This window comes from Typopeltis vanoorti, chromosome 10 (genome assembly GCF_054136105.1).
Source record: "Typopeltis vanoorti isolate ZY-2024b chromosome 10, IOZ_Tvanoo_1.0, whole genome shotgun sequence".
Classification (NCBI taxonomy): Eukaryota; Metazoa; Arthropoda; class Arachnida; order Uropygi; family Thelyphonidae; genus Typopeltis; species Typopeltis vanoorti.
In genome coordinates, this window is record NC_143558.1 from 53,868,150 (window position 1) to 53,891,055 (window position 22,906).

General features: G+C 36.1%; 1 protein-coding gene across 1 annotated transcript in view; it reads left to right on the forward strand.

Annotated features, from left to right (window-relative positions):
* Positions 1 to 22,906, forward strand: part of Cmtr1 (Cap methyltransferase 1) — a 378,564-nt gene that overhangs the window by 296,759 nt on the left and 58,899 nt on the right. The window contains exon 19 of the mRNA XM_090398617.1: positions 10,178 to 10,300. Within this exon, the coding sequence (XP_090254743.1) occupies positions 10,178 to 10,300 (123 nt within the window). The remainder of the gene's footprint in view (positions 1 to 10,177; positions 10,301 to 22,906) is intronic.

Sequence of the window (22,906 nt, forward strand, 5' to 3'; positions counted from 1 at the left end):
TCTAATTCCTCAGCTAGCTCCATTTCTTTGCCATTCAGGCTTCTTATGTTGATAGTACCGATCTTTAACTCTGGTGATGCTGAGTTGGGGGGTGTTTTTAGATTTGTTCCAGTAGCTGACTTTTCACTGTTCGCCTTGGTTCCCTGGCGAAAACAACGGGGGCTTTGTTTAACCAGTCGACGCCCCAGCCGGCATGAAATTTTGTCATGTACCATCATTTTGTATTTTGGTTTAAGCCAATAAGAATACAATTTGGTCAGCTAAATCTTAAATTGCCAGTCCATTCTCGTTCATTCAGTATCCAGGTAGATACCTAACGGTGCACCATGAGAAAGTGAGGATTGGACATTAGGTCAGAAGCCCTGGTTGGTTCTCTGCATTCCTTTAAAGGCTATGTGTGTAAGTCTTCTCTCAGTTATACAGCTTTGACCCTTAAGCACCCCTTAAAAGACCTTGGCTTTTTAAATTTACCAATTACCAGTGGAGGTAATTTTTGTGATCCATCAGTTGACCATGAGCAAAACAGTTACCCTCTCCTTGCTGAGTTTTCCACCATGGCGCTTCTCTCCTTTAAAACACAATGTTTTACTTTGCAGAATGTTATAAAAGAGCCCCAGTTTCATCAACATTGAAAATATTTTTCAGTTTGTAGTCCTGAATAGTCTTTAGTTCATGTTTCCACTGGTTTACAGTTTCCCCTGCAACACTATTACTTTCTCCACACACTTGATTATTATGCACAATATTGTGACGAGTCTTGAGATGATCAATTCATCCATTTGACGCAGTAAAACCATTAATCCCCAACCTTGCAGCAAATTCAAGGACTTTTGCTTGGAGTATAGTAGCATCAACTGGAATACTCAACACTCTCGTAGAAACAAACCACTCTGCCACAAGTTTATCCAATTCATCTTATGTCGATTGTCCAGATATATTTTCGTTTTTTTCACATAGCGGCAGATTGCTTTGCATAGAGTTCAATGCTTGACCTGTTTTTTACTATCGTGTTCAAAGTGGACATGGAGAGTTCAAGATCATTTGCTAATTGCACAGTGTTCTGGCATAACCAATCTACTCATTCGCAGAATTGCCATCTTCTCTCGAAATAATTTTCTGTCTTTTTTCTCCATGTTACTAACATGGATCATCCACCACTGCAACTTGAAAGCAACTATCAAACTCTAAATTACGTAGCAGAAATTCTGCAGTATACCATGTGCTTCTGAATTGCGACTGCGAACACCAACACTGCAAGCTAGTGAAGCGATATTTCATGAACTGTGGTTTATTCACCGATATCTAATATTCATGAGTAACAACTGTTACTTGGTAGAAGTGTGAATGTGATTTCACAATTTGTGTATGATCCTCACAATTTCAATACGGCACTGTGAATGTGAAATCACATAACAAGTAACAGTTACAGGTGTCACGAGCTACTGACAGTTTAAAATTACTGATATGAAAACTTCACGGTATCAATTCATACTGTGATTGAAAAATCACGGTATCGCTCATCACTACATCACTGTTGCAAGCGTGCAAGTCACCGTGATGGCAGAACAAAACTACAGCCGAAAGCAATGCCATCTGGGAACAGAAATGTGCAGATTTCTGCAGAAATCAATTCGAAAATCAATGTTGTTGCCCGAGAGAAAACTGAAATCACAGGGAATAATGTTCACATCAAGTTGTTAATGGCGGGAAAACAGTATATCGTACAAATAGGCCTTAAGACAGGATCAACAGAAAATGACGTAAATGGCAGGAAAATGTAAATTGTGGGAATGTAAAAATGGGGTTTTACTGTATCTATCTTACCTCTACTTCAGACCATTAACATACGTAGCACTCGCAACTAATTCAGGCAATCCATTCCATTCATTCACCATTCTCCAAGTGAAAAGTTTAGTCTTCACACTCTTGTTAACTGCACTCTTACCCAACTTAGAGATTGCCTCTTGTTGTGCTCCTCTAGCCAAGTGCTGAAACATTTCCCCTGCCTCAATCCTATAATATCCTTTAAATAACTTAAAAGTTTCTATCATATCCCCCCTTTTTTTTTATCAACGAACTTTTGCAACTCCCAATCTATCCTCATAGGGAGCATTCCACAGACCACTCACCATATTAGTCACTAGCCTCTGGATCCTCTCCAGATGTCCAGAGGCAAGTGACCTGGTCACCTGGGTTTCTTTTATCCAAGAAACCCAGGTGACCAGACATGAGCAGCGCAGTAATCCAGATGTGATCGTATTAAGGCTTTATAAAGACGAATAATAACTCCCTTATTTCTACTTGTTAGTAGAAATAAGATGGTTATTCTTGGTTTTTCTTCAATAACCAAGTAATTCTGTGAGTTATCCTGGCTTTAGCAATATGTCCTCTATCTACTACTATACCTCCCTCCAAAAAAAATCTCTGGTTTCGTCAGTTTCCTGTAGTACAGTTCTCTCAGTGTGGTGCACAGCTTGTAATCTTTGTATCTCAAAATGCATAACTTTACACTTTTCTACAGTCATACACAAGAGGTTGGTTTATCCACCTATTAGTACCATGTATGAGTGGTTGGGAAAGGAGGTAAATTGTATTCCTTAGGAAACACAGCAGATGGGAGACTATTCCACAGTACAGCAGTTGCAGGGATGAAGGAGGAGGAAAAGAAACTTGTTCTGTTTGTTTCTAGGTGTACTGTGTAGGGATGTTGAGCAGCAGCTGCATGTGTTCCAATGAGCTTAGTACTGAGTGGAGGAATTGTTGATGTTATTTCAGATGAGCATTTCTCATGGAAATATTTGTAGAATATATATATTGCAGAAACCAAACGTCTGTGCAAAAAGTGGGGGGGGGGGTAAGAGATGGATCATTAATAAGCCTAATTGCTCTCCTCTGGATTGAGTCAAGCATTTTGAGAGAACTTTTAGGGACCCCATCCCATATGTGGGAACAGTATTCAATAGCTGGGCAGATTTGTGATTTGTATAATGTTAACAGCTGTTTAGAGGCGAAGTAACATCTTGAATGAAAGAGAAATCCTAGTTTTTTTTAAGCTGAGGATGCACTGGTTGTGATGTGTTTATGCCAGGAGAGGTTTGATGTGAGGGTAATTCCAAGAAGAGATATCTCAAACTGTCTGGAAATTTGGGTATCATCAAAAAGGATACTGGGAAAAAATGGTTTGTTTTTTATGGGAAATAGGACAGAACTACGTTTTATTAGCATTGAAATTGATGAGGAGTTATCTGAACTCCATTGTAGGATGGCTTGGAGATTGGAATTGAGGATGTGGTGTTTGATGTTCTGTAGGTTGAGGTGAGTTGTATAGGGTAAGGTTTATCAAATTAAAGCGAGGAGTGTAGTATGCTGTCATCTGCAAAACTGTGTATTGGGTTGGAGGTCAACTGAAGTAGGTCGTTGATATATAGCAGGAAGAGGGTTGTTGAGAGGACAGAGCCTTATGGAACCCCAGCATTAATTGAATGGTGAGAGGATAGGGAGCATCCACCATCACAAAGTGTGCATCCAGAGAGAAAGAAAGCTGGCAATCCAACTACAGATTTGGTCTGACCCAGAAGTCCTGGGTCAGACCAAATGATGGCAGTTTGCTTAGTAACAAAACTTTATCAAAGGCTTTGGAGATATCAAGTACAACCACTTGAGATTCACCAAACTTCTCCATGGCATTTGTCCAGAGATGGGTGACATATGTGAGCAGATCTCCTGTTGATCGGAAGCGGCAGTATCCATACTGGTAGTCGTTTATTAGGTGGCTGTCTTCAAGGTAGTGTAGGGGTTGGGAATTGATGATTTTTTCCATTACTTTTGTAAGTGAGATAGGACGGTAGTTGGATGGCAGTGACTTGTCACCCTTCTTGGGAATGGGCTGAATACAGACCAATTTCAGTTTGTGAGGTAAATTCCAGTGGAGTAAGAGTGTGTGTGTGTGTGTGTGTGTGTGTGTGTGTGTGTGTGTGTGTGTGTGTGTGTGTGTATACACACACACATAGAACCATAGCTGAAATACTGGAAGAATCTCTAGATAATGAAAGTTGGCATACCTTTAATACATACTGTGAATCTCAAGCAGCCAGAATACAATATAATAACAAAGTAAATCTTATAAGAAAATTTGAAACGTTAAAGAGATTACAAAATAATAGGAACTCAAAACCACACATCAATATTGACAAAGTCATTATCAACAAATCCTCCTATATACTTTCAGATGTAGAACAAAGCATCCTTAGTAAAGGTCTAAACTTCATTCCTTCCCCAAAATTAATACCAAAGGAAACACTACTTACAAAAATAGAAAGAGCTGCTTCTTTTCTCCCTCCACAAGATGCAAACCTTCTACGTATTGAATCAATCTTTATTATCAATAATGCAAAACCACCTGCAGACAACATTACTTCAACTGAACGCAAAGCTATTAAAAGTTTAAAAAACAACAGAGATATAATCATCCTCCCTGCAGATAAAGGAAATGCAACAGTCATCATGAACTCCGAAGATTACAAGAATAAAATGATTGATTTACTACATAATGATACCTACTCAATACTTGAGAGAGATCCAACTCGTGAACTTCAAAATCGTACAAACAACTTATTAAAAACAACAACTGAATTATCCCGAAACGTCCGTTTATCTCTTCGCTCTCTCCATCCGTTAATTCCTCGCATATATGGTGTTCCTAAAATCCATAAAGAGAACACCCCATTACGTCCAATTGTAGAAGGTATCGATTCTCCTACATACAATCTTTCAAAATACCTTGCCAAATACCTCAAAAGTTTTTCAGGGAAATCACCTTCCTTTATCAAGAACACTACAGAATTTGTTACATACATCAAGGATATTACAGTTGATGAAAATGACATCATGGCTAGCTTGGACATAACTTCTTTGTTCACTAATGTCCCAACAGATGAAGTCCTAACATTACTCAAGGACAAGTTATGTGAAATGAAAACAGGAGAAAAAGATATCCTTGAAGTATGGAGTAATTACTTTGAAAAACTGCTAAATGAAACAAGCAGTGATGACAGCACAGTGATAAAAAACACTGACCAGGCATGCAGTCAGGAATACATATCCATACTTGAAGTAGAAAAAGCCATCAAAGGCTTGAAATGTGGAAAGGCAGCAGGAGTAGATGATATTCGACCAGAAATGCTGAAGTATGGTGGTATAAGAGTCTTACAGTGGCTGCACTGCATAGTTCAGAAAGCCTGGACAGAGGGACGAATTCCCGATGATTGGAGTAGAGCTCTCATAGTACCCATATATAAAAAGGGAAATAAAACTGAATGTGAGAATTACAGAGGTATTTCCCTACTGAGTGTTCCTGGCAAGATCTATGCAAGTATACTTGAGAAACGGTTGGGAAGAAAAGCTTGGTGAAGAACAAGCTGGATTCAGGCCAAATAGAGGCTGTCAGGATCAGATCTTCACTTTACAACAAATAATCGAGAAAGCATGGGAATATAACAAAGATCTGTATTTAAGTTTTGTCGATTTGGAAAAGGCATATGACAAGGTGCCAAGAGAGAAGCTATTCAATATGTTGCAGTTATATGGTGTCAATGGGGCATTATATCAAGCAATACTTAGTCTTTATTTGAGTTGTGAGTCAGCAGTTAGAATTGAAGGAAGTACAGGAAGATGGTTTAATGTTAAATCTGGTGTGAGACAAGGATGTACATTATCCCCTCTGTTATTCATTATCTATATGGATCACATTATGAAGGAATGTGGTATTAAACCTGACATCAAAATTGGAGATGTTAATGTCAGCTCTTTGCTTTATGCGGATGATGTTATACTTCTAAATAAATCCGCTACAAGTCTGCAAGATTCTCTGACTAAATTGAATAGCTGTTGTAATAGATATGGTATGAAGGTCAGCAATAAAAAGACAAAGACAATGAAAATAGGCAGAATCATTGAAAATGTCAACTGTGTTGTGAATGGAGAACCTGTGGAACAAGTAAAACATTTCAGCTACTTAGGCACAATTTTTACTGAAGATGGTAAACTAAATATAGAAATAGACAACAGAATTAGCAAAGCTGGTATGGTGGGAAGTCAATTGAATAAATTCATATGGAATAAGAGAGAAATTAGTCAGAACACTAAATTAGCTGTATACAAGACAGTGTTCAAACCAGTTTTAACTTATGGATCTGAGAGCTGGGTCAGAAGTAAAACACTTGACCAAAGACTAGAGACCGCAGATATGAGAGTCCTGAGAAAGATTAGAGGCGTGAACAGATGGCATCAATGGCAATATCATATTAAAAATGAGGATATTAGGAAAGAACTTGACATTGTCAGCATCCAGTAATGCGTTAGCAGAGCTAATCTCAGATGGTATGGTCACTTAAATAGAATGGGAGAGGAAAGATTAGCAAAACAAGTGTTCTCTGCCAGGTTGGCAGGAAAACGACCCAGAGGAAGACCAAGATATAGGTGGATTGATACGGTACGAAGTGCCTTAGACGATAGAAATATAAGATCTGATAATGTTGGAGTCTTGACAAGTAACAGACTGATTTGGAGGAAAATTGTAGATAGGAAGTTAGTAATGATGTAATTTTTTCATGTAGTACTGTCATATCCTGTACACCCCTTGAGGGTACATGGCAGGAATTTGATGATGATGATGAAGTTATCCAAAAAAATGTTAGCCTTGCTTACACATTGCATCAGGTCAGGTTACTTCAAATTTCAAGATAATATTTACAAACAAAATCATGGACTGGCTATGGGTAATCCTTTATCTCCTGTTCTTGCAAATATTTACTTAGATTTTGAAACCAAGGCTATCTCTTCCTTTATTTTAACACCTAAAGTTTGGAAATGTTATGTGGATGATGTCTTCATTGTTTGGAGCCATGGACATGAATCCCTTATGGTTTTCCTCGAATATCTCAATAGCCGACATCAAAGTATTAAGTTTACTGCTGAGCTTGAAACGGATAATTCCTTGCCTTTTCTTGATGTCAAACTGACTCGCTCTTCTGCTGGTAAACTAAAAATATCGATATATAGAAAACCCACACATACCAACAGATATCTGCACAGTCAATCCCATCATTTCCCTCCTCATAAGCTTGGAATAATTTCCACCTTGGGACATAGAGCCCGTTCTCTTCTTGATGATCCAAATGAACTGCTTACAGAAATAAACCATCTGAAAACTTCTTTCGAAGTTAATGGATATTCCAAGAAAATCATTAACAAATTCCTTCTTAATCCTCCCAGACATCACTCAGAAGAAACAAATAGATTCAAAAGCAATATATCTATTCCTTACATAAGTACTGTTTCACATAAATTAGCAAAATTTCTAAAAAAATACAATATCAGAACCTTGTTCACTCCACTTCCAAAGATCCATTCCTTAATTAGCCACCCAAAACCTTGTCATCATTAACTCAAATACCCCAGCGTATATAAAATATTATGTGACTGCGATATTCCTTATTTCGGGCAGACAGACAAATCTGTCGAAATGCGTATGGAAGAACACATGAGAGACATTACTTACAAGAGACAGCGAGCAAGTGCATTATCAAGTCATATCCTCTTCTCGGCTAATCCTAATGATGATAACCAAAGTCACAAAGTCTGCTGGGAAAAATCTACAAACATCTTCCATTGCAGTGACGAAATAGAGAGAAAAATTGTGGAATCGAGAGAAATCATCTTCAATCCTGTTCATCTAAATAACAACTTAAGCTACAACCTCCCGGATAGTCATTCAGCTGTAATCATGTACTGGCGTTCACGTGATGATGCAAGCACGCACTCTCCCAACAATGCAACAAATGAAAGAACAGCTTCAAATACAACTACAACGTTTTCATGCTAATTATGTATAAAGACTGTCTATGATGTTCATAGTCTTTTAACCCTCAATGTTTAGTGTTTTTTCTTTTATAATGTCACCTGAAGAAGGCTGTTACAGGCCGAAACTAGTAGTGTGTTTATATTAAAACCTTTTTAATTAAATCTCGGTTCTAGTCATTCAATTTTTTTCATAAAACTATGTATGTTAACCGAGTCAATGATCATTCTGTCATATATATATATATATAGGTGACATAGGATAGGAGTCAGTTCTGGTGCACGAACTTTCAGGACAGTTGAGAGAATGCCATCAAAGCCAGGAGACACTTTTGTGTCTAAGTTGGACAGTATTTTTCTGATCTCATGCTCTCAAAAGGATATAGGGGGCATTGTATGTTGGGTATGGAATGATTGGGGGACATTTACTATTGTCAGTTATGCATGCATTGGAAGCAAAGTGTTAAGCCAAAAGATTGGCTTTTTCCGTAGGTGATAATACAATAGAGCCATCTGGATATGATAACGACAGGAATAGTGTTGGGCAGAATTTACGGCCAATTGCTTTGGCGAGAAACCAAAATACTCGGCTACAGTTTGAACAGTAGCCGAGTATTTTGGTTTCTGCTAGGTTCCTGCTTTTTGCTCTTTCGAACTCTGTTTTGGAAGCATTGATTTTTTTTTTCATCCATTTTGGGCTTCGGTATAAGTTCTAAAGGAAGATGAGGTTCTTGATTTCAGCCAGTTATGGTTTCATCTGTGTACAGCCTTGGCACATCTTTTGGGGAACCAGGGTTTAGTTAGGGAATGGCAGTTCAGAGTACTGTGTGGATTGTATGTTTCTATGCCAGTGAGGATTACTTTGGTAATAAGTTCGGTGCATGTGTTTGGGTTGGAAGGCCGGAAGCAATAGTCCAACCATGGGAATGTGGCATAGAATTGTGAATAGAATGTGACATTAAATTGACATCGATTATGTTTTGCCGATACTGTCAGCCTATTCAGAAATCAAATCTGAAATAGGTTCTCCGTTCAGGACATAGCAGTTGTTGTTTACAATGTTCTTGTCTGTTTTCATACTTTGTTCTTTTTGTTGCTGATTTTTGCCAAATTTGTTACAGCAGTTATTCCATTTAGCCAAGGAATCTTGAAAATTTGTACTTGATTTTCTTAAGAGTATAATATCATCTGCATAAATTGAAGAGCCGAGATTTATATTGCAAGTTTTGAAGTCAGATTTAATACACTTTCCTTCAATATGATCCATAGAGATGATGAATAACAATGGATATAGTTTGCACCCTTCTCTTACACCTGATTTTACATGAAGCATCCTTTTGACTCTCTTTCAATTCTGACTACTGACTTAAAGTTTAAATATAGACTATGTATTGCTTGATATTATGTTCTCTTTACACCATGATTGTAGTGTATTTTGAACAGCTTTTCTCTTGGCACCTTGTCATTTCCTTTTCTAGATCTACTAAACTTAAATACTGATACTGGCTATATTCCCATAATTTTTGAATTATTTGTCTGAAAGCGAAAATCTGATATTAAACAACATTTTGGTCTAAAATCAGCTGTGTGCTTTGCATTATGGGATACTAAGGCTAATAATGTGAAGTCTCTATATACAATAGCCTAGTTGTGAAGATACTTCACATGCAAACATTGTTTATTTACTTTAGGATTAAGGATTAAACAAGAATGTAATTTCTTGGCATCTTTAATTTAATTTATAACCAAGTGGAAAAAACTTACAATTATTAAGGGGTTTAATGGATTGTACATGTCACAGAAATCTTTTAGTACACAATGGTACAGAACAAAGGATCTCCCTGGTTGCAAAAGCGTGAAGACCAGATATTTTGTTTTCAGTGCAGTAAATGAGGGTGAGTTGCCAGAGGCAGTTGTGCTTTGTCAGTGATGCCAGCATGTAATAATAATAAAGAAAAGAAACTTTCTTGTTACAAAAACTCCAACACCGTATACTGGTCAGGCTTCAAATTATCATATATGTATATATATATATATATATATATATTTTACTTAAATGGTTAAAAGAATAGAAATCATTTTGAAACAAGAACACAGTTCATGTGCTTTTTAAGTCACACTAAGTTATCGGACATTTTCTTACTCAGATAAATGAAAAAATATTAGTTTAAATTGTACATCTACTGACTTAAAATTGATGAGCATGGGAATGGAACTTTCTAGTAATTTACATAATTAATTAAAAATATTTTTCATAAATCAGTGGTAATTAGTTAATTATTTCAAAGATAATGATAGCTTGTGATATTGATTTTTCTAGAAAACTAACATTTATCAGTGGGATGGTGTCGTAAGTAATAAATGGACTAAACTGGAACTAAACTTGGAGTTACCAGCTGATACGTTGCTTTATGCTGAACAAGTTTTTGAGTTGAAAGGAGAGGTGAGCTGCTATGAGAAATATTGTTTTAAGAGAATTTGTGAGTAAAAAATAATATACCTTTCCATAAAATGTTTCTAATATGTGTGGTATCAAAGAAATGTTTTGTTAAATATAAATGCTTTTTTTAAGCTCAAAGCATTTTTTGCCCCTCAATACATATTTGTTATGATTGAAATGTATTGTATTCTCAAACTCGTGTGTTCTTTTGTTAATTCATAATAACATTTCGCCATGCCATGATGAATTTTATCACAAAGATAAAAGAATTTAGTCAGATTGGGTTAATATGGCTATGATGGTATCTCCAGTTTTCTTACAATTATGAACAGCTTGGATTAAAATATTCATAAAATATTGTGTTTATTTATTTAATTTTTTATTTTTAATGATTGATTTATTAAAATACAGAATAATCAATTAATCTCTTTAAACCATGTGTCCTTTATAAAATATGCAAATCAAGGCTCTCACTAGCAAAATTAAACTATGTAGGAAATTGGTACAAGATTGGTACTATCAACGTAAGAAGCCTAAATAGCAAAGAAATGTGGCTTGCAGAGGAATTGGATAAATAAGGATAAATCTCACCAGATAAAAATCTCGTGAGATTTTTCTGAGCAATAAATAAAAAATGTTATATTCAAGCAATGACAATCAGGGAAAAGAAGGCGTAGCTATAGTATGAAACACAAAATACGAGGCTAATCTTCTTGAATAGCAAGCAATATCAAGTAGAGTGATGTGGGCAAATATCAGAATGAGGAACTGGACAGCGAGACTTATTTGTGCCTATGGTTCCACAGAAGGTTCTGCTAAGATAGAAGTGAAGGAATTTTTTGAGGCTTTTAGAGAAAGCAACTGACACAATGAAAAAGAAAAAGTTGGTCCTTATTGGGAATCTAAATAGCAGAGAAGGAAATGATTGTCAGACATACAGAAATATATTGGAAAAATTTGGAGAAAAGAGCAAAGCTAATAACAATGGCAAATACCTGTTGGATTTCTGCTCAGGACATGGACTGGTTATTACTAACACAATGTTCCAATATAAAAATGTGCACAAATACACATGGAGAGAAGAGGCAAGGAATAAGAAAAGTCTAATTGACTATGTTATTGTTGATAGTGATGTTTTCTCACTGGTGCAGGACACTAGAGTGTACAGAGGATTTGAAATTGGAAGTGAGCACCATTTAGTTTTGAGCAGGATAAAATTAAACTTCATATTGAAAAGAACATGTAAGAAAGTTTTAAAGCAAATAAAAGTTGAGCAGCATCTCAGATATGAATTGTAGACTAAAATACACAAGCATTATTCAAGAAAAAATGATAGAGTTTGAGAACAGGAATGAAACCTTGGAGATTCAGTTGCAAATCCTGTAGAAAACATCAGTTGATTCACTCAGAGAGGCATGTGGTGAGGTTTTCTGCGAGGATAGAAAAATCAGAACTCCAGTGGACAGGAAGTTACAGAGGCAGTGAGGGAAAAGAAGAAAGCATATCAAAAAGTTCCTGGCAAATAAGTCAGCATGTGCTCTTAGAGAATACAGAGACAAATATAGGAAAGCTAAACACTGTATAAAACTAGCTAAACAAAAGTATGGGAAGACTTTGGTAAGAATCATGAAGATGGCAAAATATTCTAGAGGCTGTTAAAGATGCTCAGAAATGGAAGAAAGAGTGCTGTAAAAGGAATTAGAGATGATAAAGGTGACATAAAAACTGGTAAAAAGATATCCTTTATGTATGGAGTAATTACTTTGAAAAATTACTAAATGAAACAAGCAGTGATGACAGCACAGTAGTAAAAAACATTCAATAGACATGCAATCAAGAATACTTATCTATACTTGAAGTAGAAAAAGCCATCAAATTATTGAAATGTGGAAAGACTGCATGAGTAGATGATATTTGACCAGAAATGCTCAAGTATGGAGGTATAAAAGTCTTACAGTGGCTGCACTGCATAGTTCAGAAGGCCTGGACAGAGGGACAAATTCCTGATGATTTGAGTAGAGCTCTCATAGTACCCATATATAAAAAAGGAAATAAAACTGAATGTGAGAATTTCAGAGGTATTTCCCTACTGAGTGTTCCTGGCAAGATCTATGCAAGTATACTTGAGAAACGGTTGAGAAGAATTGTGGCAGAAAACCTTGGTGAAAAACAAGCTGGATTCATGCCAAATACAGGCTGTCAGGATCAGATTTTCACTTTTCGACAGATAGTTGAGAAATCATGGGAATATAACAAAGATCTGTATTTAAGTTTTGTAGATCTGGAAAAGGCATATGACAAGTTGCCAAGAGAGAAGCTGTTCAAAACACTACAGTCGTGTGGTGTCAATTGGACCATTAAGCAATACTTAGTCTTTATTTGAGTTGTAGGTCAGCAGTTAGAAGGGAAGACAGTACAGGAAGATGGTTTAATGTTAAATTTGGTGTCAGACAAGGATCTACATTATCTCCTTTGTTATTTATTATCTATATGTATCACATTATGAAGCAAAGTGTTATTAAACCTTATATCAAAATTGGAGATGTTAATCTCAGCTCTTTGCTTTATGTGGATGATGTTATACTTCTAAAGAAATCCGCTACAAGTCTGCAAGATTCCCTGCCTAAATTGAATAACTTTTGTAATAGATTTGGTATGAAGGTCAGCAATAACAAGGCAAAGACAATGAAAATAGGCAGAGGCATTGAAAATGTCAACTGCATTGTATATGGAGAACCTATAGAACAATTAAAACATTTCAACTACTTAGGCATGATGTTTAGTGAAGAGGTAAATTAAATATGGAAATAGACAATAAAATCAATAAAGCTAGCATGGTAGGAAGTGAATTGAATAAATTCATATGGAATAAGAGAGAAATTAGTCAGAACACAAAATTAGCTGTATACAAGACCATGTTCAAACCAATTTTAACTTATGTATCTGAGATCTGGGTTAGAAATAAAATACTTGACCAAAGACTAGAGACCACGGATATGAGAGTCCTGAGAAAAATTTGAGGCATGAACAGATGGCATCAGTGGCATTATCATATTAAAAACGAGGATATTAGGAAACAATTTAACATTATTAGCATCCAGGAATGTGTTAGCAGAGCTAATCTCAGGTGGTATGGTCACTTAGATAGAATGGGAAAGGAAAGATTAGCAAAACAAATGTTCTGAAAGGTTGGCTGGGAAAAAAAAGACCTAGAGGAAGACCAAGATATAGGTGAAATGACACAGTAAAAAGTGCCTTAGAAGATAGAAATATAAGATCTGATAATGTTGGAGGCTCGACATGCAGCAGATTGATTTGGAGGAAAATTGTAGATATTAAGTTAGTAATGATGTAAGTTTTTCATGTAGTACTATCATATCCTGTACATCCCTTGAGGGTACATATCAGGAATTTGATGATGATGAAAAAATTGATTGAAGATTGCAGTTCTGTCAAATCATTGATTTTATTCAGTACAGAAGGAAGTTGATAGACTGATCGATGATTCATCTCTCACCATTTCACTGTACTCTACTTGGCATCACTGTTCAGTTTTTTTTTTTTTTTTTTTCTGCTTCTGGCATTTGTACTGTTCATCAGAATATTCATCAATAATTCTCCCGCTTTCTTCTAAAATGTGTTAAATCAAGAGCAACAGCTGTATAAACTTTCCTATGTCCCAAAAGAAAGAGGATGCTGTTCTTTAGAACAATATTAGAACAGATATTTGAGTGATGCTATTGATTTGAAGAAAAAGAACTTGAGTTTGAAAGTAATCCATGCTCTGAATGACCATCGTTCTTGATACATAAATAAATTGAATTTTAAAAAATATATATATATAAAAATGTTCCATTTGAAATGAGCAACTATTAAATGAACATGATTTAGAAGTTTGACCATCTGCCATTTTTGGCCAAATAATAAAACAATTCAAGAGCAATATCCTCCATATTTGCTGGATTTGGTTTGTGTTTTTTTGAACCTCAAACAAACCTTTTTTGAAGATGAAGGCCATTAAATGAAATTTCAGATATCAAAAGCACTTTGATATTTGAAAATTGGATTTGTATAACTATTTCCAAAAGTAACAGAAATTATAGGAAAATGTGTTGTTGATGAAAGGGCTTACTTTGAAGGAAACCAAACTCTAAATCATGCACTTCTCTTATTCTATGTGTGCACTCACATCATTTCTTATATTATTGCTTTTCAGTTTAGGTTTAGGACTCACATTACACTTAATATTAATAATCCAGTAATAGCATAATAAAGTGTGAAGAAAACAAGTGCTGAATAGTTATATAAAGTTTCTAACTTTTTTTTTTTTATCATAATAATTGATGGACAGTACTGCACAAGCTTGTAAGAAAATATAGAACAGTTGATGTGAAATCTCTTGAACTAAACTGCATTCAATGGAACCTGCTACATAACATGAATTAGATGTGCCACAAGCAATTCTGTAATAATTTTACTTCTTGAAATGTTCAAGTTGAAATTATATATGTACCAAAAATGTTTATTTTAACAGGTAGACTGTTATAATAATGAAATGAAAAGCAAATGAAACAGTTGGAAACAAAGTGTAACGTCCTTATCCAAATTTTTTTTATGTTTTGTGTACTGATGTTAGTTGAGTATATGCACTTGCTAAGCTTTTAATTCTTGTTCGTATTCATTATCCAAGAAATTGTTCTTTTCTGCTCCAGCCAGCCTTTACTTCTGAATAGCTTTACTCTATACAAAACACAAGTCTATCCCATCACTGAATACCAATCTCATATTTGGGATGTGACCCCAATGGCTCACTGTACTCAGTACAGAAGAGAGCATAATAATTATATTGATTAGTTTTATTGTTATATTAGTTATATTGATTAAATAATTATATTGATTGTTAATCCATCTCTCATGGAGATTTTCAGTGTTTGCTATGTGCATTACAGATATTTCACTGGTCTTCAGAATTTCCATTAGTAATTTCCCCAAAATCTGTTGATGCATGCAGTGGCTATTCAGCACTCCCTTCACAGTTCATCTTCAGATTCAGAGAATCAATTATTCTTCCTGTTCATTCATTTCTTTTACTGCTATCCTTTGGAACACTTCCTTTCTCATGCATTTCCTTAAGAACGTGATTTTTTTAATATAGTTTTGTAAAAGTTTGATGCAGAATTTTCGTCCGGTTAATGCATCGACCTTTTACAGGAAGATAAAACCCAGAAAACTTGTAAATACGTCTCTTATATTATTATTTAGTATTGTATACAGAATATGTACAGCACAACGGGGATTAGCTTACTCTTTACAAAAACAAACCATGTGGAATTGATAATGCCAAGGGCAAGGCCATGTAGTCGGGGTGCCGTTTGATTCTTGTTTACATGTTCAGTCGCAGGTGGCATACAAGGTCAGTGCAGAAAGGGACGGCAGGAATCAAACGTGACTTCCGCAGGCCGACAAAAATGGATTAGGAACATGAGCGAAGAAGTCGGTGAAAGTTCCAGAACCCGCTATCACATGATATTGCAAGGGGGTTGCAAAACTGAACCCAAGGTTTGGAAACTGAGAAGGATATAAGGCAAATTTTGGGGAATGATCGGGGATCGACAACCAGCATCGACATCTAAAGAAAGGAACAAGGGGAGGTTCTGCCCAGATGCGGAGAGGTCTGGGAAAGGAGATCAGAGGTCGATCAACCACAAACCGTTCGAGTCAAGGAGCGTCCAGAGGCGAATACGTAATACTACGTATTTGCCTCTGGACATCGAATTACGTAGGTTTCTCCTTATTACGTATTTGCCTACGTAATAAGGAGAAACGAAACTGTCCAGATGCTATTCCGCTCAGCCGAGCCTGTGAATGTGCCCGACAATCGTAACCCTTCGACCGAGTGTTCAACAACGGAAAATCGTTCCTCACATCCCGCTTGCCGACCTGACAAAGCTGCCGGTTCTCCGAGGCTCCAGAGGTAGAAAATCCAATACCCGAAATGGAAAAGGGAACATAGGACGCCGTGACAAAAATAGAAGAAAAGGGTGCATCAAAGAGGACGACTGTTCACGTGAGTCTTATATTGTATCTTATAAGATTATGTGGTATAAGAAAGATGTTTGAACGAACTGATGAGAGTCATAAGATAGGATAGTCATAGCCACAGAATAACTGATATGTCCCTTAAGATTGAAGTTGATAATGCATGTGTATATTGAGTATAGCTAATTCCTGAGAAGCTAATTGAGTTTAGGAGGTAATCTGACACTTGTATAATATCTGAGTTTTGTCCTATTGTTGATATGATTGATTGTTATATAATTCTTGATAAAGATAGAGATGCACTTAAACTAGATATTGAAATTTAAGCTGAGGAAAGTGTTACAAATTGGCTGAGAAATGTTGGGAAAATACCTTGTGTTTTGTTGATAAAGATTGATTGCTATATATGTCATGTTGTTATATAAAGGGATGAAAATAGAAGTAGATATTGAGAATTAAGTTGAGGAAAGTATTACAAACTAACTGAGAAATTTTGGGAAAATACCTTGTGTTTTATTTGATATAGAGTGATTGCTATATATATGTCATGTTGGTATATTGATGTCAATAGAAGCAATAGAATAGATATTGAGAATTAAGTTGAGGAAAGTAAATATAAACTATTTGATTAACTAAAGAGAATTATTGTAAGAGATATATAAGTAGTTGAATGAATTTTGAATTGAGATTAACAGAGGATGGATCCCCTGCTCTCCTTTTTGTATTGTACATTTCTTAATTAGTGATCATTAAATATGCTTGTTGAATTTTCTCAAAGAGCGTCGCCTGATCTTATTTATTGCAATGCATTGATCTAAAATAATTCGAGCCTATATGTGGGAAATCATTAAAGTGAAAAAAAAAAAAAAATAAGGTAAAGAGACCACAACTGTGAGTGTTCTAAGAAGCAATTAATATTGCATGATTGAGGTCTACCGGAGGTATCATATTTCATGTACCATATTGAGGCAAGGTGGCGCAGCCAAAAATCTATATAAATTTCCTATGCTCTCAGGTGCAAAGAATATAGAATCACCGAAGGTAGAATAGAAAGAAATTAGAGGTGGAGCGATATATATGTTTGAGTTAATAGAAAATAAGATCAAGTTAGGATAGATATAGAAAGAGGGCACTACATGTATGTAAATTACAAATATATGTAAAACAGTGAGAATACAGAGAATATATAATAAGAATAAAATAAAAAATAATATTACAGTTTGCTGTATCTCCTTCAGAAAGTTATCAGTAGTTCTTTGATATGAACCATTGAAATTATTCTCCTGAGCATTTAATAAAACATGCAAATTTATATCATTGAAATTATCATCATCATCAAATTCCTGCCATGTACCCTCAAGGGGTGTACAGGAAATGATAGTACTACATGAAAAATTTACATCATTACTAACTTCCTATCTACAATTTCCCTCCGAATCTGTCTCTTACTTGTCAGGACTCCAACATTATTTATCAGATCTTATATTTCTATCGTCTAAGGCACTTTGTACCGTATCAATCCACCTATATCTTGGTCTTCCTCTGGGTCGTTTTCCTGCCAACCTGGCAGAGAACACTTGTTTTGCTAATCTTTCCTTGCCCATTCTGTTTAAGTGACCATACCACCTGAGATTAGCTCTGCTAATGCATTCCTGGATGCTGACAATGTCAAGTTCTTTCCTAATATCCTTGTTTTTAATATGATATTGCCATTGATGCCATCTGTTCATACCTCTAATCTTTCTCAGGACTCTCATATCTGCAGTCTCTAGTCTTTGGTCAAGTGTTTTACTTCTGACCCAGCTCTCATATCCATAAGTTAAAACTAGATTGAACACTGTCTTGTATACAGCTAATTTAGCGTTCCGACTAATTTCTCTTTTATTCCATATGAATTTATTCAATTAACTTCCCACCATACCAGCTTTGTTGTTTCTGTTGTCTATTTCCATATTTAATTTACCATCTTCACTGTTTTACTTTTTTCACATGTTCTCCGTTCACAACGCAGTTGACATTTTCAATGATGCTGCCTATTTTCATTGTCTTTGTCTTTTTATTGCTAACCTTCATACCATATCTATTACAACAGTTATTCAATTTAGTCAAGGAATCTTGCAGACTTGTAACAGATTTATTTAGAAGTATAACATCATCTAAATAAAGTAACGAGCTGAGATTAACATCTCCAATTTTGATATCCGGGTTAATACCACTTTCCTTCATAATGTGATCCATATAGATAATGAATAACAGAGGAGGTAATGTGCATCTTGTCTCGCAATAGATTTAACATTAAACCATCTTCCTGTACTTCCTTCAATTCTAACCTAACTGCTAACTTACAACTCAAATTAAGATCAGGTATTGCTTGATATAATGCCACGTTGACACCATATAACTGTAGCGTATTGAATAGCTTCTCTCTTGGCAACTCGTCATATGCCTTTTCCCGATTCCCATGATTTCTCAACTATTTATCGTAAAGGAAGATCTGATCCTGACAGCCTCTATTTGGCATGAATCTAGCTTGTTCTTCACCAAGCTTTTCTTCCACAATTCTCCTCAACAGTTTCTCAAGTAGAGTGCATAAATCTTACCAGGAACACTCAGTAGGGAAATACCTCTGTAATTCTCACATTCAGTTTTATTTCCCTTTTTATATATGGGTACTATGAGAGCTCTACTCCAATCATCGGGAATTCGACCCTCTGGCTAAGCCTTCTGAAACCCCCTCCATGTTGGGTACGTGTTTGTGGTGGAAGAGACCTCCCAGTTATGGTACTGGCCCTTTTCATTCCTCCTCTTTTTCTTTGATTTCTTCCCGTATCCTTTGCCCTACTTCTCCTGAGTCTTTTTCACTATCCTTTTTCCAGACTCCCATCACTGGGATCCAACACACTGCCGGAGTGTTTGCCATGTGACGGGTGGTCCTGGATGAACCAGCCAGGATCAATCGGCTGGTGGGCTTACCTGCAAGGGTCAACGGTGTTGCAGTAAGTCTCTCACCTCATGGTCCAGGGTCGGGATCCTAGACCTGCTGCAGTGCCGGTATAGCGTCAAGGGTAGCCCTGGCGTTCCACTCCTGAGTGCAGTCTTTGCTTGACAGATAGTGGACATCCATGTGTGGCTCCGTGGTGGGTGGGGAGCTCTAGCATCTAATTAAAAATTCCTTAAATATGAATTCTTCATCCTCAGATGTTTCAGGGACCCTAACAAACTCCCAACCAAGTACTGATAATATAGACACAGTATATGGAAACAGAAGTAAGAAACAAAAGATATCGGATACTAACATAAATGTACCAACCTTTTTAATTATTCATGCAACAGGTGAAAAACCAATTGGGAAAATGTGATCCTTCTTTATCCAAAAAGGTTTAGAAGGACTGGCAGGACCTCCCAAAACTGTCAAGAAATTGCATTCTGGTGATATCCTAGTGGAAACAATGAGCAAACAACATTCTGAGAAACTACTGAGAACAACGACAATGGGTGGAATATAAATTGCAGTAACACCTCACAGAACACTCAATTCCAATAGAGGAGTGATATCAGAATGGGATCTCCCTGAGGTTCCTGATGAGGAGATATGTTCAGAGCTTAAAGATCAAGGAGTGACGGGTGTGAGGCGCATCCTGATAAGCAGGGATGGTTGCCTGGTCTCAACCAAGAACATCATCCTTACTTTTGATACACCTAGGCCTCCGACGTAAGAATGTACATCCCTAACCTGCTGAGATGCTTTAAATGTCAAAGATATGGACATGCCCAAACTGCCTGTCGTGGTTCTACTACCTGTGGCCAATGTGGTAGTAAAGAACATGATAATAAATCTTGCTGTTAAAAAAAAGCTAAATGTGTCAACTGTCAGGGAGATCATCCAGCATACTCTCATGCATGTCAGAAATGGAAAGATGAAAAAGAGATACAAAAAATTAAAACAGAACAAAACGTAACATATCAGGATGCAAAAAGAAAGCTGGCCACCATTACACCAATTCTACGATCCTCTTATGCTGAAAAAGTAACAATTAAATTAATAATGGGTTTAAGTTTTCAACAGAAAAAAAGTGTCTGTGTACACTTCTGTCAAAAACACGCTCATCACCCAGATCCTGAACTAAGAATGGGACATACTGTTATTCCAGTAGCTACAGAAACCAAGTTCTTAGGACTCATCTTTGACAGAAAACTCGCATTTCTAGCACACATTCGTCAACTAAGAGAAAAGTGCAAAAGAACTTTGAACCTCCTTCGCACTCTTTCCTCTATTGAGTAGGGTGCTGATCAAGCTTCATTGCTCCATCTTTATCGTGCACTTATACGTTCAAAGCTGTGGGTCTCAAGTCTATGGTTCAGCAAGACAGAGTAACCTACGATGGTTGGATTCCATCCATCACCAGTAGGTATACAGATAGCTACTGGGTGCCTTTTGCACCTCACCCATCAAAGTCTCTATGTTGAAGCAAATGAACCGGCTCTATCACTTTGATGGAAACAGTTGTCTCTTAATTACGCCCTAAAAATAAAATCTCTCCCAGATCACCCTACATGGAATAGTATCTTCTCTCTGCATTGGGAAGCTCAATATCACACACATCAAACTGCTATACATCCTTTTGCTATGCGTATTAAAGAAACTGTGCAAGCTGTTAGTATGAATATTGATGACATTAGCTACACTAAACATAACAGCATTCCTCCATGGCAGGTTTGCACACCATCCTGCAACCTCTCACTTTGTCAGCTACAGAAACTTATACCCCATCATCCATTTACCTGCAATTGTTTAATGCACACAGAGCAGCACATGCTGATTTCTTACCCATCTATACTGATGATTCAAGAACTAACACCTCTGTTGGCTGTGCTGCTGTGTTTCCTGACATTATTATCTCCAATCAAATCCCACCAGACTGCAGTAATTATACAGCAGAGTTACATGCCATTCAGCTTGCACTTGTGCATATGACATTAGCTACACTAAACATAACAGCATATAAAATGAATATAAAAGAAAACTGCTACCAAAAGTGTGTAATTGATACAGACTCATTGAGCTCTTTACAGGTTATCTCTCCTATGTATAATCTGCATCCAGTACTTTATAAGGTGCTACACCTGCTTCACAAAATGAAAATCCTTAATTTCGATGTTCGATTTTGCTGGATTCCCAGCCACATCGGAATCAAAGGAAATGAGGCTGCAGATGCTAAATTAGCTCATATCTTCTCCACATACTATTTGACAGTTCCATATACAGACTACAGACAACTTATAAGATCAAAGCTAATTGCTCAGTGGGAGTTAACATGGCAAGAAGCACAACAAACAAATTATATAACATTAAACCTGAAATTAAACACTGGCATTCAAGTCAACGTACAAAGAGAAGGGAGGAGGTTGTCCTTGCTAGGCTCCGCATAGGTCACAGTCACCTTACGCATTCTCGTTTACTGAGAGCTGATGACCCTCCCAAAAATGCAACACACGCATCTCACTATTCAGCATATTCTGGTAGATTGTCAAAAATTTACATGAGAGAGGAATGAAATTTTCACCTATCTAACCAAGTCATATACACTCAGGGAAATGTTAGCAGACTCAGGCAAATTGCATAATGTTTTCAATTTTTTAGAAAGAATTAATTTGTACAAACACATTTGACCATAAATTTGTTTATATGTAAATACTTTTTTTGCTTAACTTAACTTTTATACATACATATTATTCATTAGGTTAAATCAGACCAATTATGTATTACCATAGGCCTTGATCTTGTATATTTGTATCACCCTGCTGTAATTTTGTTAATATGTAAATACCATAATACTAAACTTAAATTTTATGCATCAATGCTGTATAATAATTCCTTTCTGACTCTAAGTATTAGTATAATAATGTTTGTTGTAATCTTACTAGATGTAGACACTGCTATCCTTGACTTGTTTTGATTATACATATGTTAACCTATAGTTATCTATTTATGTACTGCTGAAATCTTTGCAGTAATTTTGTTTATATGTAGATACTGCATCACTTAACATACATTTTGTGTTATGCATCTTATATACTACTTTATTTTTCGAATAATCATGTAGTGCAGTAGGACGTCTTACCTATTTGTATACTTTCTAGTAATTCTGTTTTTATGTATTGCTAAATTCTGTTTCTACTGCATTGCAAATTTAATTTTCATCCATGCATATTGTATAATAATCCCTTTTTGCCTATTTTTGTATTGCTATAAAGGCATCTATTATAATTTTACATATAGTAGATACTGCATTCCTTGGCTTAGTGTTTCATATATTATGTATTAACTTATATTGTTAACAATTTTTACACTACTGTAATAACCTCTGACCTTGTGTGTTGCTGTTCCCTATGCAGCAGTTCTGTTTACCTAGAGATGCTGCTTTGTGAAACTAGATTCTTGTAGAGACACATTGTTTACAAATTTCTGTAAATGCTAATGTTGTAAACTTTAGTATGGCACAGTATGACCTTTGTAGTTTTTGTACCAAATAAACTATAACCAACCAACCAACCAACCAACCAAGCTTT